We start from the raw sequence: 13289 nt of genomic DNA on the forward strand, positions 1-13289 counted from the left end.
ATATTATTTATGGAAAAATGGGTAGAAGAAATGAGTACATTTTCAAAAATGATGACTGAGCTACACCAGTCAAAGGTTTCAATGCAAAATCACCTAACAACCATACCTTAAAATCCCTGGTAATAACACCAAATTTGTCATAAACCAAGTCAAAACCAAGAAAATATATATATTTAAAATTTTTTTTAAATGATACCACAATTGTTTGATTAACATTAATGAAACAGACGGCATATATTCTGGCCTACTGTACCGCACGGATCTAATATAATGTTACACAGATGTTTTTTTTTATTAATTTTTTTTATTAACCAAAGTTCACTTAAGACAGAAAAGATAATGTTTGCGTGAATACTTGCCAAGACAGATATTTTGAAATACTGCAATTCTGTGTATATATCGGGATCGTGCGCTGTCTGAGGAGTGTTTGTGCGCACGCTTCGAATGTCTCAGTCAGCGCGAATAAGATCGTTTTGTTTACATCAGCATGAGTTTGAATATCAATTAATTGGTTCAGATTCATGCCATCGAGAATTCGATATGAATATTCAAAAAGTTGGAATGCCGCGCTTTAAAACGATACCAAACTTGTGCTGACGGGAAGCGCCAGTCGTCAAGAAGCGAGTAGAGAAATCAGCATTTTTCATGGACGAAGGAAAGGTACTCCTCTCAGAAAACATACAAATAAAGATACTTTTAGATGTTTAATTGGTATTTGGAGCACTGGGATAGCTAGATGAGGGCTTAAATTAACAATTTCTTTTGTGAAAACCTCAAATTCGACTAAAATTGACGTACATATCCAGTACGCATTCCGACTCAATTTGCCAGCACAGGTCACATATATTAAAAACAACATAATAGTAAATTAATTAATTTAAGTATATATAAAAACAATAAAAATACTTAATACCATTTTTTGTTTATATTTCATTTCTAATTTCTCATTCTAATTGCAATATATCTTTGTGCACCTAAAACTCATGCATAGCTCATGTTTACATTGTGTATAGGTAATGTTCTCTTGCTGGTGCAGAGTGCCAATTTGAAAAAAGGTGATACTAGGCCTCAACTTTTTTCAAAAGTTTTATAATAAAATAATAATAAAAAAAACTGACCTCAACCAAACAGCAGTTTTAGCTGGAACGGTTTACATTATATTACATAAATATTTCAGATTGTGATTATTTCAGTGCAATCTGGCACCTGTGGCATGAAACCAAACCGCAATTCTCATTTAGCCTTTGTCATTTGATGTTAAACAGTCTGACCACAGCAAGACATCTGTGGTCTCGTCTGACGGTTTATGAGGTGAATTATTTGCGTCTCTGGGCAACCAAACAATAATGACCCACTTATTGCTTAGCATAGGAAAGTGCTATCATACGCTATCAAAACAATTTCATAATGGTGCACAGGTGGCGCAGCAGAGACATATCTTGCATCACATTGGTAAATGTCCGGTTCAGGGCAAGATAAATGGCTGATGTCTAGGGGTGGTTAGGGGTGTTATGGGGGCTTTTGCACCCGGTAAGAACTCAGCTATAGGAACTAGCCACCAGGGTGGTCCGCCAAGAACTACATTTTCCCTGAGGACCATTTTCCTGGTTGCATTCGCAACACCAGTAGGAACTCTAAAGTGACGTAAGATGGCCAACAGCAACGTCATTTAACAACATCAACAACTGGAGGATGCAGGACGGCGTGATCAGAGCTGTTTTTGTGGCGTGTCGTAGGTTTTCGTGATAACTGAGATGGAGGGCCCTATTTTAACGATCTAAGCGCATGGTCTAAAGCGCACGGCACACGTGTACTTAGCAAAAGTGGATTCAGACACGCCCTATTTTAACGACGGGAAAAATGTTCGGCACGCTGCACATGGTCTAAAAGGATTGTCCCTATTCTCTTAATGAGTAATGGGTGTGTTTTGGGCGTAACGTGCAATAAACCAATTGCGCCGGGTGTATGATAGGGCCCGGAATGTAGAAGTACAAGTTGTGTAATTGAACCAGCAAGGCTAAGAGACGAAATCTCCTATGACAACTTGCAGTTCTACATATCAGAGGCTGAGATAAGAAAACAACGTGACATGTAAATGCTGTCTATCGCGGTTTTCCATGTTTGTGTAGTTAGTTCATGGAGTAAGTAGAAGTAAACGATTTACACAGCTTTTTAAGAATGGTGGCTGGATGTTTCATATGGCATGTGTTCGGCTGATTAACGTACTTACAGTGTAGTTCTTATTGTGCCAAGTTAGTAAACTCTGAAGTAAACTATTCTGTAACTAAATTTGTTCCCAGTTTCCTGCGGTGCAAACACGCCAAAAAACCTTGTACTTCCACCAATAGTTATAAAAACTATGAAAATGTCCTTCGGTGCAAAAGCCCCAATGGAGAGCCTCCTCTCAAATGCTTATATTGTTCCAGTTGCAAGAGGGCTCCAGATGTTTCCGGATGATGGCTCAACCCTTTTGTAGGTCATAGAGGTACCTGTCAGGAACTGGCACAAAAAGACCATGACAAAGGCTTTTTTTGTACATGTCAACTTGGAGGAAAAAATAAAATGGGAGGGGGGTAAAATACTGTAAAATTCTTGATAAAACTGGATATAACTTTGTGTGAATCAATGGTAACTATTGAACCAATGGTAAAGCCTGAGAAATTCACGGCAGAAGAGACATAGACCGATGTGTAAAACAAAAAAATGGGTCAAAAATACCCCAAAAAACCTCCACAAGACATGTCAGAAGTTCACTTTTGCAATCTTCTCCCTGTACACATGAATATGTACAAAGTCAATAGGGAATCAGTAGAAGTTAGAGGCAAAAGCAGCGATGCACAACCTCCACAGACTCTGCAATTATTAAAGAGCTGCCTAAGACTTTGCTTCGCTTAGAAAAATATAAAGCCAACCGAATCGCTGATACTGATGAGGAAAGGGTGGAAAACCCTTAGAGAGAATGATATGGGTATCTAAAAAATAAAATCCATCTGCAACAGACAGAGGCACAGTTATGATACGGACTAGATGTCGAACAAAACTGTTTGTTAATGCAGGGGTTTGCACCTCCCAAGGGGGGCGCGAGAGCATGTTAGGAGTGGGGCTGGGCAATATGGTGATGTCAATCAAGAGAGGTTTTTCCATATAGTTTATCCGTTTGTAAATACATCTGTGCAGCGCAGAACTGCTTAACAGGATGCGACAGAGCAGCAAAAAAAGAAAAGATGAATAAGAAGCAAGCGCAGGACGTGCTTGATGATGTGTTATGAAAAGCACAAACTACAAAAGAGACCTGAATTCTGTTCTGACAGGAGGCTTTCTGTAGCGCACATCCGAAGCCCATGAGTTCTGAATTCAGCTCACTTTGCCAGCTTGTTGTCCTTGAACGGTCAAATACACACATTTATGTGTCTAAATGACCATCCTGGTGAGTGTTCACATAAACACAGCCAATTATGTTTAAAGTGAAAGTCAACATTATATTGGATCCATGCATAAGTTCTTAAAGTGAAAGCAGCCTCATATAGAGGGGTATGCATTGACGCCACTTTCCCGCCGGAGCACGCCCCTCCAGCCGGAATGAGTGGCAAAAAGCTGCATGGCTGGATTTAATAGACGAAACTGCTGAAGCGCGAGTAAAACGAACGATTATCAGTTTAAACTAAAGGTTGGACTCGATATGGTGTTCCTCACAACTTACCAAAGATCCAGTGATCCGTGGATATTGACATACAGTCAGTTATTGTGTTTCCTGACATTTATATGTGCCTGATTTCGATGCCGGGGAAATACATAAAGCAAATTTGACTGTGAACGCTTTAAATACAATAAAGGTAGGTCTAAATCCGGGTGATCACCATATCGTCCAGCCCTAAAACTTGTATAGTTTTTTTTGTCAGTTTATTTAAAAACACCCAATTATGCAGAATATACGATGGTAATTATTTAATTGACGAGTTGTCAATACAATATATAACAACACAATATATAGGGTATGATTTTACTCCAAAATTCAGCATATTGACACAAAATGATAACTGCAAATCCATCTTTCGCTGCCTGGATCCAGTTGTTTCTATGAATTGTAGCTATCGGCAGTCTTTAAAAATATACCACAGAGAGATTTCTAGTAAAATCTATTTATTCATTCAATCTCAAAGCTCTTTCCAATTTTAGATGCGTTTTGTGAGTTTTTCGCGGCATTCACGCTAAAAACCAATGTTGCTGCTCAGTCGTTCTGCCTCTATAGGCCATCCTGCTGTTGTCTATGCTGTTAATGTTAATAAAATAAAAAAAAGAGAAAGAAAATCATTAGCTACTCTCTTGCCTGCATATCTTTGCCAGATTTATTAAGAATCGGTGTGTATACAGTTCATACAGTGCAATGTACAGTGCATACTTCAGATGAGCCTGCACTAGAGAGAACGGAGAGGGATGGACACTGTGTCTGAGTGCTGAATCTAATGCCATGTCTCTGATTGGTAATCCTTATAAAAAGGGAAGGGATTTTCTATTTATATGCTTTTGATGAGGTTTTTCGATTCCTCAGCAGTATAGTGTCTCTGTCTGAAAGGTTATCTCACTCGGGTTAGAGTCCAGTTGGGATTTGTGGTCATTGCAACACAGCGGTCTTTTACAGCAGTCTGTGAATCTGACCTTCGATGATGCTGGCTTTTACAGGAATAAAAGAATCCCACAGCATAAAAGATGAGAGATCAGGGCTGTTGATACAGTGAAGTGGCTCTCCACCTCAGTTCAGTTCCAGGGTCAGATTTCTCTGTAAAGCAATCTGATCAGAACTTGTAAAACAACTGAATGTGGTAATGAGGATTCAGGAATGACCTGATTTAACAAAAAATGCTAGACAAATAAAATGCTGAGATTATGTGCAAGGATAAACAAGATTAATCATATCTCCTAATATAATCAATGAGTCGCCAAAGAGATCGGATCACTTTGGGAAAACCTTTGAACCGATCTGAAACCATACTCTGGATGATAATTGTAAGCTTGATTTGCAGATAGCCTTTACTTAGATAAACACCCTTTAGCTTCTCAAAGATAACCGGATAATAGTGGAGGTCAAATAAAGCAGCATGACTAAACTTACAATGGCTACAATTATTCCACATAAAAAAAAAATTAAAAAAAAAAAAAAAACTTCCGTGCATCCGAAAAGAGTTGCTTAGTATTCAAGAGACAAGCTGAATATTAATAACCGTTTCACAGGGGATTTTTGTGGACTCTTTCATTGTTGGAATTGCTTGAGGGTAGAAAGAAAAGCCTTTCAATTAAAAGTTGTTTAACACTCTTCATTAAAGCATTGGACCCAGATACAGTCTTCTCTCTTGCCTTAAATTGAGGCGGTAGGATGTACTGAAGAATTTCCGATGCTTAACTAAATGTAAACCCCTGCAGAATGTCTAATGAAATGCCTAAAAGAGCCACATCAAACAAAGCATCATTTTTGCCTGCTTTATCCTGCATGTCTTAATTTGTACATTAACTTGGTTTAGTGATTTCCGGAGTGATCTGCATAAAGTGCTGATTCCCTTTTACTATTCACTTATTCATTGTGTTTATGATTAATCAGATTTATGCCTTCAGTGCTGGTCTCAGTTCTTCTATTCTCCCTACTGGGTGCAGTTCTGAAGATGAAATAGTTCAGCACTTCTCATATTACTGAAGTATTATTGACGATCATAAAAGGCTGATAATTCTAGCTCTAATGTCTAGTTGGGTGAGCTACATTCAAAACAGAAAATAGCAGATATACTTTAGTTGATATAAAAAAATACAGTAAAAACAGTATTATTGTAAAATATTATTGCAATTTAGTTTTCTAATTTAATATATTTCTACATGTATAAATTAATGCCTGTGATGGCAAAGCTAAATTGTCAGCAGTCACATGATTTTTCAAAAATCTTTCTAATATGCTGATTTGGTTGTCAAGAAACTTTTCTTATTATTATCAATGTTGAAACCAGTTGTGCTTCTTAATATTTTTGTGAAAACCATCATATTTATTTTTAACATTTAGGCCTCTATATTTTAAATCAATTTAATGTTTCCTTTCAAAGAAAAAAATATTTTAAAAATATTTTTGAACAGAAGTGTGAATAAATATAATATAATATAATATAATATAATATAATATAATATAATATAATATAATATAATATAATATACAAACATGACGTCAAAATAATTTAGTTTAAGATAATTTTCCATTCTCTGACTCCATTTTTTTGCAACAAATTGCATGTCAAATGAACAACTTTGCTTTCTTCATGTCTGATCACACATTAGCTAAGGGTTTGTTTTTACCTGCCCCATCCTTCAATATCAGACGCTCTTAGTTCTATTTATTACATTGTGCCATGGACTGAAACGCACCATACAAACATAGCTAAAATGTATGATCTGATCATTTTAATGTTTGTTTCAAACATTTCTTAAATATCATACAGAAAATGATTCCTCATGATAGGACCCATGTAAGTCATGCTGACATGGCCGTTTTTGGAAAAAACGAAACAGACAAACATGTGAACTGAACTGCAAATCATGGAGTTAACAATCAAAGTTCAGGGGCTAGGAGTCTGGAATTAAAATGTATTGCTAAAAAAAAAAAAAAAAAAAAAAAAAAAAAAAAGGCAGAAAGCATGATGCAGAAGATAGTTTATGAAGCTTGGAGAATATGGAGCGTCTCCTCATACATTACACCAGAGTCGTGATTCAGAGTCTTATTGGAAGATTAACAAGCGGTGATGCTAGTAGACACTCCGTCAGCACTGGAGACGACGCAGACACGTTTTCAAAGCCTTATCAAAAAGTCATTATTCTGATTCTGTTGTATTATTCAGAGGAAATTTTAGAGCAAGGAAGTATTTGTACGGATAAGAATCAACTGTATCATCAGAAATGAGTATAAAAGGCTTGAGTCTTACCATGTTAAAGTCTAGGTTCCTGTCCACCCACTCAGTAGCAGCCTCGAATTCGTCATACATCTCCATAATGTAGAGCGTATCCAGTGCATCCACAATGGTGGCTCCTTTGAGACTACCTGTGGATAAATACGACAACAAACCATTAGAGAAGAATTCCTGTGGGATTACCTCTAGGATCAGAGCCTAGCGGTAGCTTGAAATAAAACCGATAGCTCAATGATAAAGACCTCAGAGCCTCTGAGATATGGTCACTAATTCCCTGCCTAAGGTAAAATCTTGTCTAGAGAGCAATCAAACCACAACTACAACAAATATAAACCGCGCGAGTCAACACCCTCAAAGAGAAGACAAGGTTAAGATGAACAGATCAGGCCATGTCAGATTACTTCTGTATTTTAGTAGATGACACGAAAACAACATCCTGGATAAAAGAAACACTCAATAAGTCTCTGGTGTTGTAATATACAGTGTACATAATACATTTAGCCTTTCATAGACTTGGACTTGGGCTCCTTTAATTTCATATGATGTGAATCAGTTTATCAAGAACACTAATATGGATCCACTAAACACTGGGACACTGATGACTTGAATACCCGCAACATGTTTGCACATTAAAATGTAGATGTTATATCATATAAATAATACAATATAAAAAATGCTTTTTGTAATAATATTTTTATACTAAAAATAGTATTAATGTTATAATAATAATAAAAATAATTAAGCTAGAAATCTAGACGCAACCAAGCGGCAGCAAAATTAATTTTGCAGCCAGTGTGGTCTAGCAACTCTCCGTTGACTTTCGAGCTGGAAAACAAACAAACTCTAGTCAGGCCAATCACATCGTGTATAGAGTCGGCGGGCGGGCTTAACATAATGACGACAGAGTTGTGACGGTTCCCTGCTACTTGAAAACAAAGAATGGCTGCTGCTGCTGGCGAACAGCAGTCTTTCGAATCGGTTTTGGCCTCTGGAGGACTTGGAGTTAAGCTTTTCTTTGAGAAAAGAACAAAGAACGGCACTGAAGTCATTCTTAAAAAAGGAAGATGCGTTCGGAGTTTTGCCGACTGGATACGGCAAAAGTTTAATATACCAACTATAGTCCAGTCATTTTATGAAAAAAGGTTGAACAAATTGCAACAGAAGCAAACTCAACTGATTTTGTATGCTTAATATGTCCTGAGTAAGAAAAAAAAAAAAAAAAAAGTCCAGAAGAATCCCATTAGGGGAAAGTTTCGAAAAAGACCCAAATATAGCCTATTCATACACCTATTCATTCTTTTTCTTACGTGAATATGGTAAAAATTGTAACCTTTAGATATCACCATGAAAATGACTGAGTTGATTACTTGCATCAAGACAAACAAAAATTGTATTACAAGTTTTTTTAAACTGTTTGTTAACATGGACAAACGGTGCATAATCTAATTATGTATGTGCTAATTTGCATAAATACCACAACACATTTAAACATTGGGTATAGCCAGGTGAAAATGTCTTGTTGAATCTTGTTGACACATAACAGTAAAATACTTAATGTTAAGGTCTGAATGGAACCCATTTAGGCTACCCATGAACATTAATACATAGAGGCAGGAAGAAGTAGTTTAGAAACCAGCCTTTATTAATTTTTAAGAGATGGGGTTTGGGGATGGGTCCGTAGGACTGTTTCTGGGGATTCACTTTTTATTTTGCCTACCTTTTGTCTTCTGCATTCTCCTTACCATTGTCTCCTGTTCTTCCCTCAAACTCGTCCCCCAAAAACAGTCCCACGGACCCAGCCCCAAACACCATCTCTTAAAAATTAATAACGGCTGGTTTCTAAAGTACTTCTTCCTGCCTCTATGTATTAATGTTCATGGGTAGCCTAAATGGGTTCCATTCAGACCTTAACATTAAGTATTTTACTGTTATGTGTCAACAAGATTCAACAAGACATTTTCACCTGGCTAGACCCAATGTTCAGATCTGTTGTGGTATTTATGCAAATTAGCACATACATAATTAGATTATGCACCGTTTGTCCATGTTAACAAACAATTAATAGGGAGAAATAGTATTAGGATCATTATGTTTCGGAGCATGTGCTCTTGGCCATGGTTTCAACACTTCTGTTTTTAATTTAAAGCTGCAGATTTAATTTTGTCCCCATAATACAAAAAAAAATAAAATAATAATAATCCTTAACTACCAATTGGTCTTATTTTAGGTCATTTCACACAACCATTTAAGGCATCATTACTCAGCAAGATTCTCTGACAACATGATAAAGAAAACAGAATGCAGCTAATTAGGGTGCTGATGTTATGCAACACAAATTTAAGTGGGGAAAGGGAAGGGAAACAATAGCATATGGTAACTGGAACACTCCTCAACAACAACAAAAGACATTCGTTGTAGTTTTTGCATTTGTACTGATTACAAACACAGCAGGTTGGGCGACAGTTTCTTGTACTTTAATTATTAGTCAGACACTGCATGCAACCCTCTTCAACAAATTCAAAGCTACCAACCAGCTGTGTTCCTCATTTAACAGCCCAGGCTCTTTCTACTGAAGTTGAAGACGCAACATGACAGAATTATTGTGTGCAATATATGTACGCAACATCTCAAACGCCTCCTGCAGAGCGTGCACACATCTTTTCCACATTGACTGTTGCTAGAGCCAATGAAATGACGAATAATCTCCCAAGAGAGTGCGCTATGAAGTTACTGCAGGAGTTAGACGGCGAGAAGTTTTTGAACAGGAAAAAATAATGTCTGATGTATTTACTTTTCGCAATTCTGACTTTTCTTTACCAAAAAATAAAAAAAAATAAAAAGTGTATCTCACTTCCAAAATTCTGTCAGGAGAAACACATGAGAAATGACTCTCAGTTGGGTTTAAAGCATGTGGGAGACGCAAGCATGCCATGCCCCCCTCATTTCCGCTCATCCACAAGTAGAAGAGGACCACAACGAGGTGTCAAAAGAAACAGGAAACGGGATGTGGTGAACACCAGACAAAACACCATAAAAATGTAGCAAAGTGACCTCCCTCTTGTTTCCTACAGGAACACTGTTCTTAAGGCAGAACAGTCATCGTGCTGTTAAATTGCACCGTCATAAAATGTCGTTTTATGGTCTAACGTGACTTTTTCAACTCGGACTACTTTGGTTTAAAGTCATTTTTCTATCTTACAACCCTACTCCCTAAATCAAAATCACTGGTTACTGTAGGCTACACTTTGTAAAAGCCAGGAAAACAGACCGTATCATGCTGAACTACAATACCGGAGTACAAAAACATTCACAAGCAAAGGTGAAAAGTCTGAAGGCAGAGAATGAAGGCATGCGTGTATTAATATGGTTGATAGGGGTCTAACAATATATCGTGTCACAATATATCGCAATACAAAAATGCAACAATATGTATCGTGAATAGTTCACCCAAAATAAAAATGACTATGTGAGAAAAAAAAAATAGTTTTCAGAGTTTTAGTGTCAGTACTACATTAAAATATTATATATAATGTTGAATATAATGTATAATAATGCAATAGGGGAATATCTGGGTAAAAAAAGTGGCCTACATTATTTAAAATGTATCTAGTCAGTGACAGAGAAACATATTCGTCTAAAATATGTTTGTATTTTCAGCTCCAGAATCATGAATATTGTTATTCTGGTGTCTCTATTGTCCTGTGCTTTGGGTTTCCAGCACCAAGTCCAAGAATATTCATTTATACACACAATGTAATATCAAATTTATCAGTTTAATAAACAGTACATTTTTTTGTTAACCTTTTATCATCTGTCTTGGAGTATCGCAATAATATCGTATCATGAGTTCAGTATTGTGATATGTATCGAATCGTGACATGAGGGTATCGTTACACCCCTAATGGTCGACTTGTAGGTTTCATAGACGTTCATTAGTTCCTAGTGGCCTGCCTTTTGTGACAAATAACACATCTTTACATTAATACGCAAATGTAAAAGTACAAATATCTATATGCAGTACATACAAAGAAAGAAAAATCAATCAATGAAAAAAAATCTATAAAGTTAACAGTATAACAATGCACAGTGCAATTTCTTCCTGATAAATATGAAAAAATACATCAGCATCTAGCTTTCTCTGTGGCAAGTTGTAAAGATATCAGAATCAGCATGGCTATAAACTACACTAGTGTATCCAGTGTAACCAACTTTTTACAGCCTCTTTACATTCTGCTTAAGCCAACGATTTCCATATACCTTAAACACAATACTCCACACACACACAATTGAAATAAGATGCAAAGAGTAAGCAAATATTGGTGTTCTATGCAGAGACGACGCAAATCAAAATCTCCTTCAAGGCAGAAACTGCACTGTAGGTGAAAGGACAGCATATTTGTGCACTGCAAACAGGCCCTTGAGGACGGAAACCCCAGTGAGGAAGTGTGAGAAGGTCATAAATCACTTCACTATGAAGCTTTCCAATACAGCCCTCGGTTAGACATTCACGTCCCAAAAGCTTTTCCCCTACATGACTGGTTTTACCCTCTGAATGCTGACCCAAATCAGGAATATACAATCTTATCCGGAGGGAAGTCCACTGCACAGGTTTAGGAGAGACTCTTAGGCACTATACACAGACCTTATCAATTCCAATTACACTGGTAAATTACAAACCAGGCACTTAATGACCTGATAAAGCCATCCACCATCATGAATCATTGCTGAACCTGATGAGAGCATGTTGTGACCCTTAGGTTAGAGGTGATAGGATACCAGCCTGCTTGTCTTTCAATACAAAGACTTGATCTTATCAACGCTCTACCCCTTGAGAAGGCTGTGGATCGAAGACGATAACAATCCAGCGTCGAAATTACAATCAACTATTGAACCATTTTCCACCCCACTGCATGCAATGGTTTAATCAATGAGACCAACAACTAGCCATTCTAAAGCAGGAAAAAAAAAAAAAACAAGATACGAGCATTAATGTTTGACGGTAACATCACGTGTTGGAGCTCATCTCAGCAAGGCCTGTATAACAGATGGTCGCTCATTTGGGATCTGAAAGAAAGCCATTATACCAGAAGAGAACCTCCTGGAAACGGTATTATCGAAATGAAGGTTGACCTCCAGAGCTATTTGGCAGGGAATTGACATTGGCAGCATCTGCAAGGTGGTACAATCCTGCCGGTTTATTCTGGGCAGACAGAGAGGCTACTGGACAGTAATTCAGAGAACATTATCTGGCAGGGCATTTTGAAAAGAAATGAACATTTGACACCATGGAAAATAATAAAACATGGGACACAAAGCCTAAAAGCCTATGAAGCTAATTTAATAACACACCGACTTCTCAGTCAAACTCCAACAGCACTGAATAAGTATTTAAATAGTATGAACATGAGTCAAGAATATGTCGATTTAAGCAGTTTCAATTTACATCTGATTACTTCATTTGCTCATATTTATATTAATATTAATATTAAATACATATTAAAAACTAGCATTGAGAAATGTAAATAAACAATAAAATAAAATTGCTATTGGTTTCAGGAAAACCCTACCCGCGGTCATACAAATTGAAAGTTAATATATAAAATTCTCACAAATATTTAGCACATAATAGTTATGATTATTGCCATATTTCATAAAAAATTTTAAAAAAATAAAAAATAATGCAGTCCAATGAGTCAGTTGACTCCATAATCGATCCGAAAGATTCTCTGACTCACTTCTTCCATGTCTATTCCAAAAACTTTTCTTGCTAATTTTTTTTTTTTTTTTTAAAGAACCAGCAATTGTCTCACAAATCAGACATCTCTGATTTTGCTGTTCATTTGTTTGTGCATGCAACCAGTGAGAACAACAAAGTTGTACAGTCTATTTATTGTCCTTTATTTTCCTATGTCCTGTGGTTCTCAATATATTCAATTCAGGCTGCAAACTCAAAAAAAAAAAAAACACAACTATAATAATAAATAGTTTTGCTGCTGGGTTGTAGATACAGCAGCAGGGTACTGCCACTACTGAATACACACAGTGAAACATTACCTCCTCTAGTGACTGTTGTAATGAGGGAAATATATATAAACAGACGTTATCAGTGAACTCTGAGGACTGACACAATCTCTAGTCAGTGCTTCGAAAGCAAAATACATCACTTCAAAAATAAGATTAGACTGGAGATTACAGTTGAAACAAGAAGACTCGTCTTGCTCAGCAAGAAGTTGTTTGTAAGCACATCTCCAAGCAGCGGGAACTCCTAGAGCCTGCTGTGACACTGGACGATGGGTTTCTTCAGGCAACAAACAGAAACGCAGATGAAACAAGCCAATGGCCATCACAACA

General features: G+C 36.9%; 1 protein-coding gene across 1 annotated transcript in view; it reads right to left on the minus strand.

The window, feature by feature from the left end:
- Positions 1-13289, minus strand: part of man1a1 (mannosidase, alpha, class 1A, member 1) — a 111080-nt gene that overhangs the window by 65196 nt on the left and 32595 nt on the right. Inside the window, exon 3 of the mRNA XM_084432358.1 lies at positions 6954-7069. Within this exon, the coding sequence (XP_084288484.1) occupies positions 6954-7069 (116 nt within the window). The remainder of the gene's footprint in view (positions 1-6953; positions 7070-13289) is intronic.

This window comes from Rutilus rutilus (genome assembly GCF_951802725.1).
Source record: "Rutilus rutilus genome assembly, chromosome: 15".
Classification (NCBI taxonomy): Eukaryota; Metazoa; Chordata; class Actinopteri; order Cypriniformes; family Leuciscidae; genus Rutilus; species Rutilus rutilus.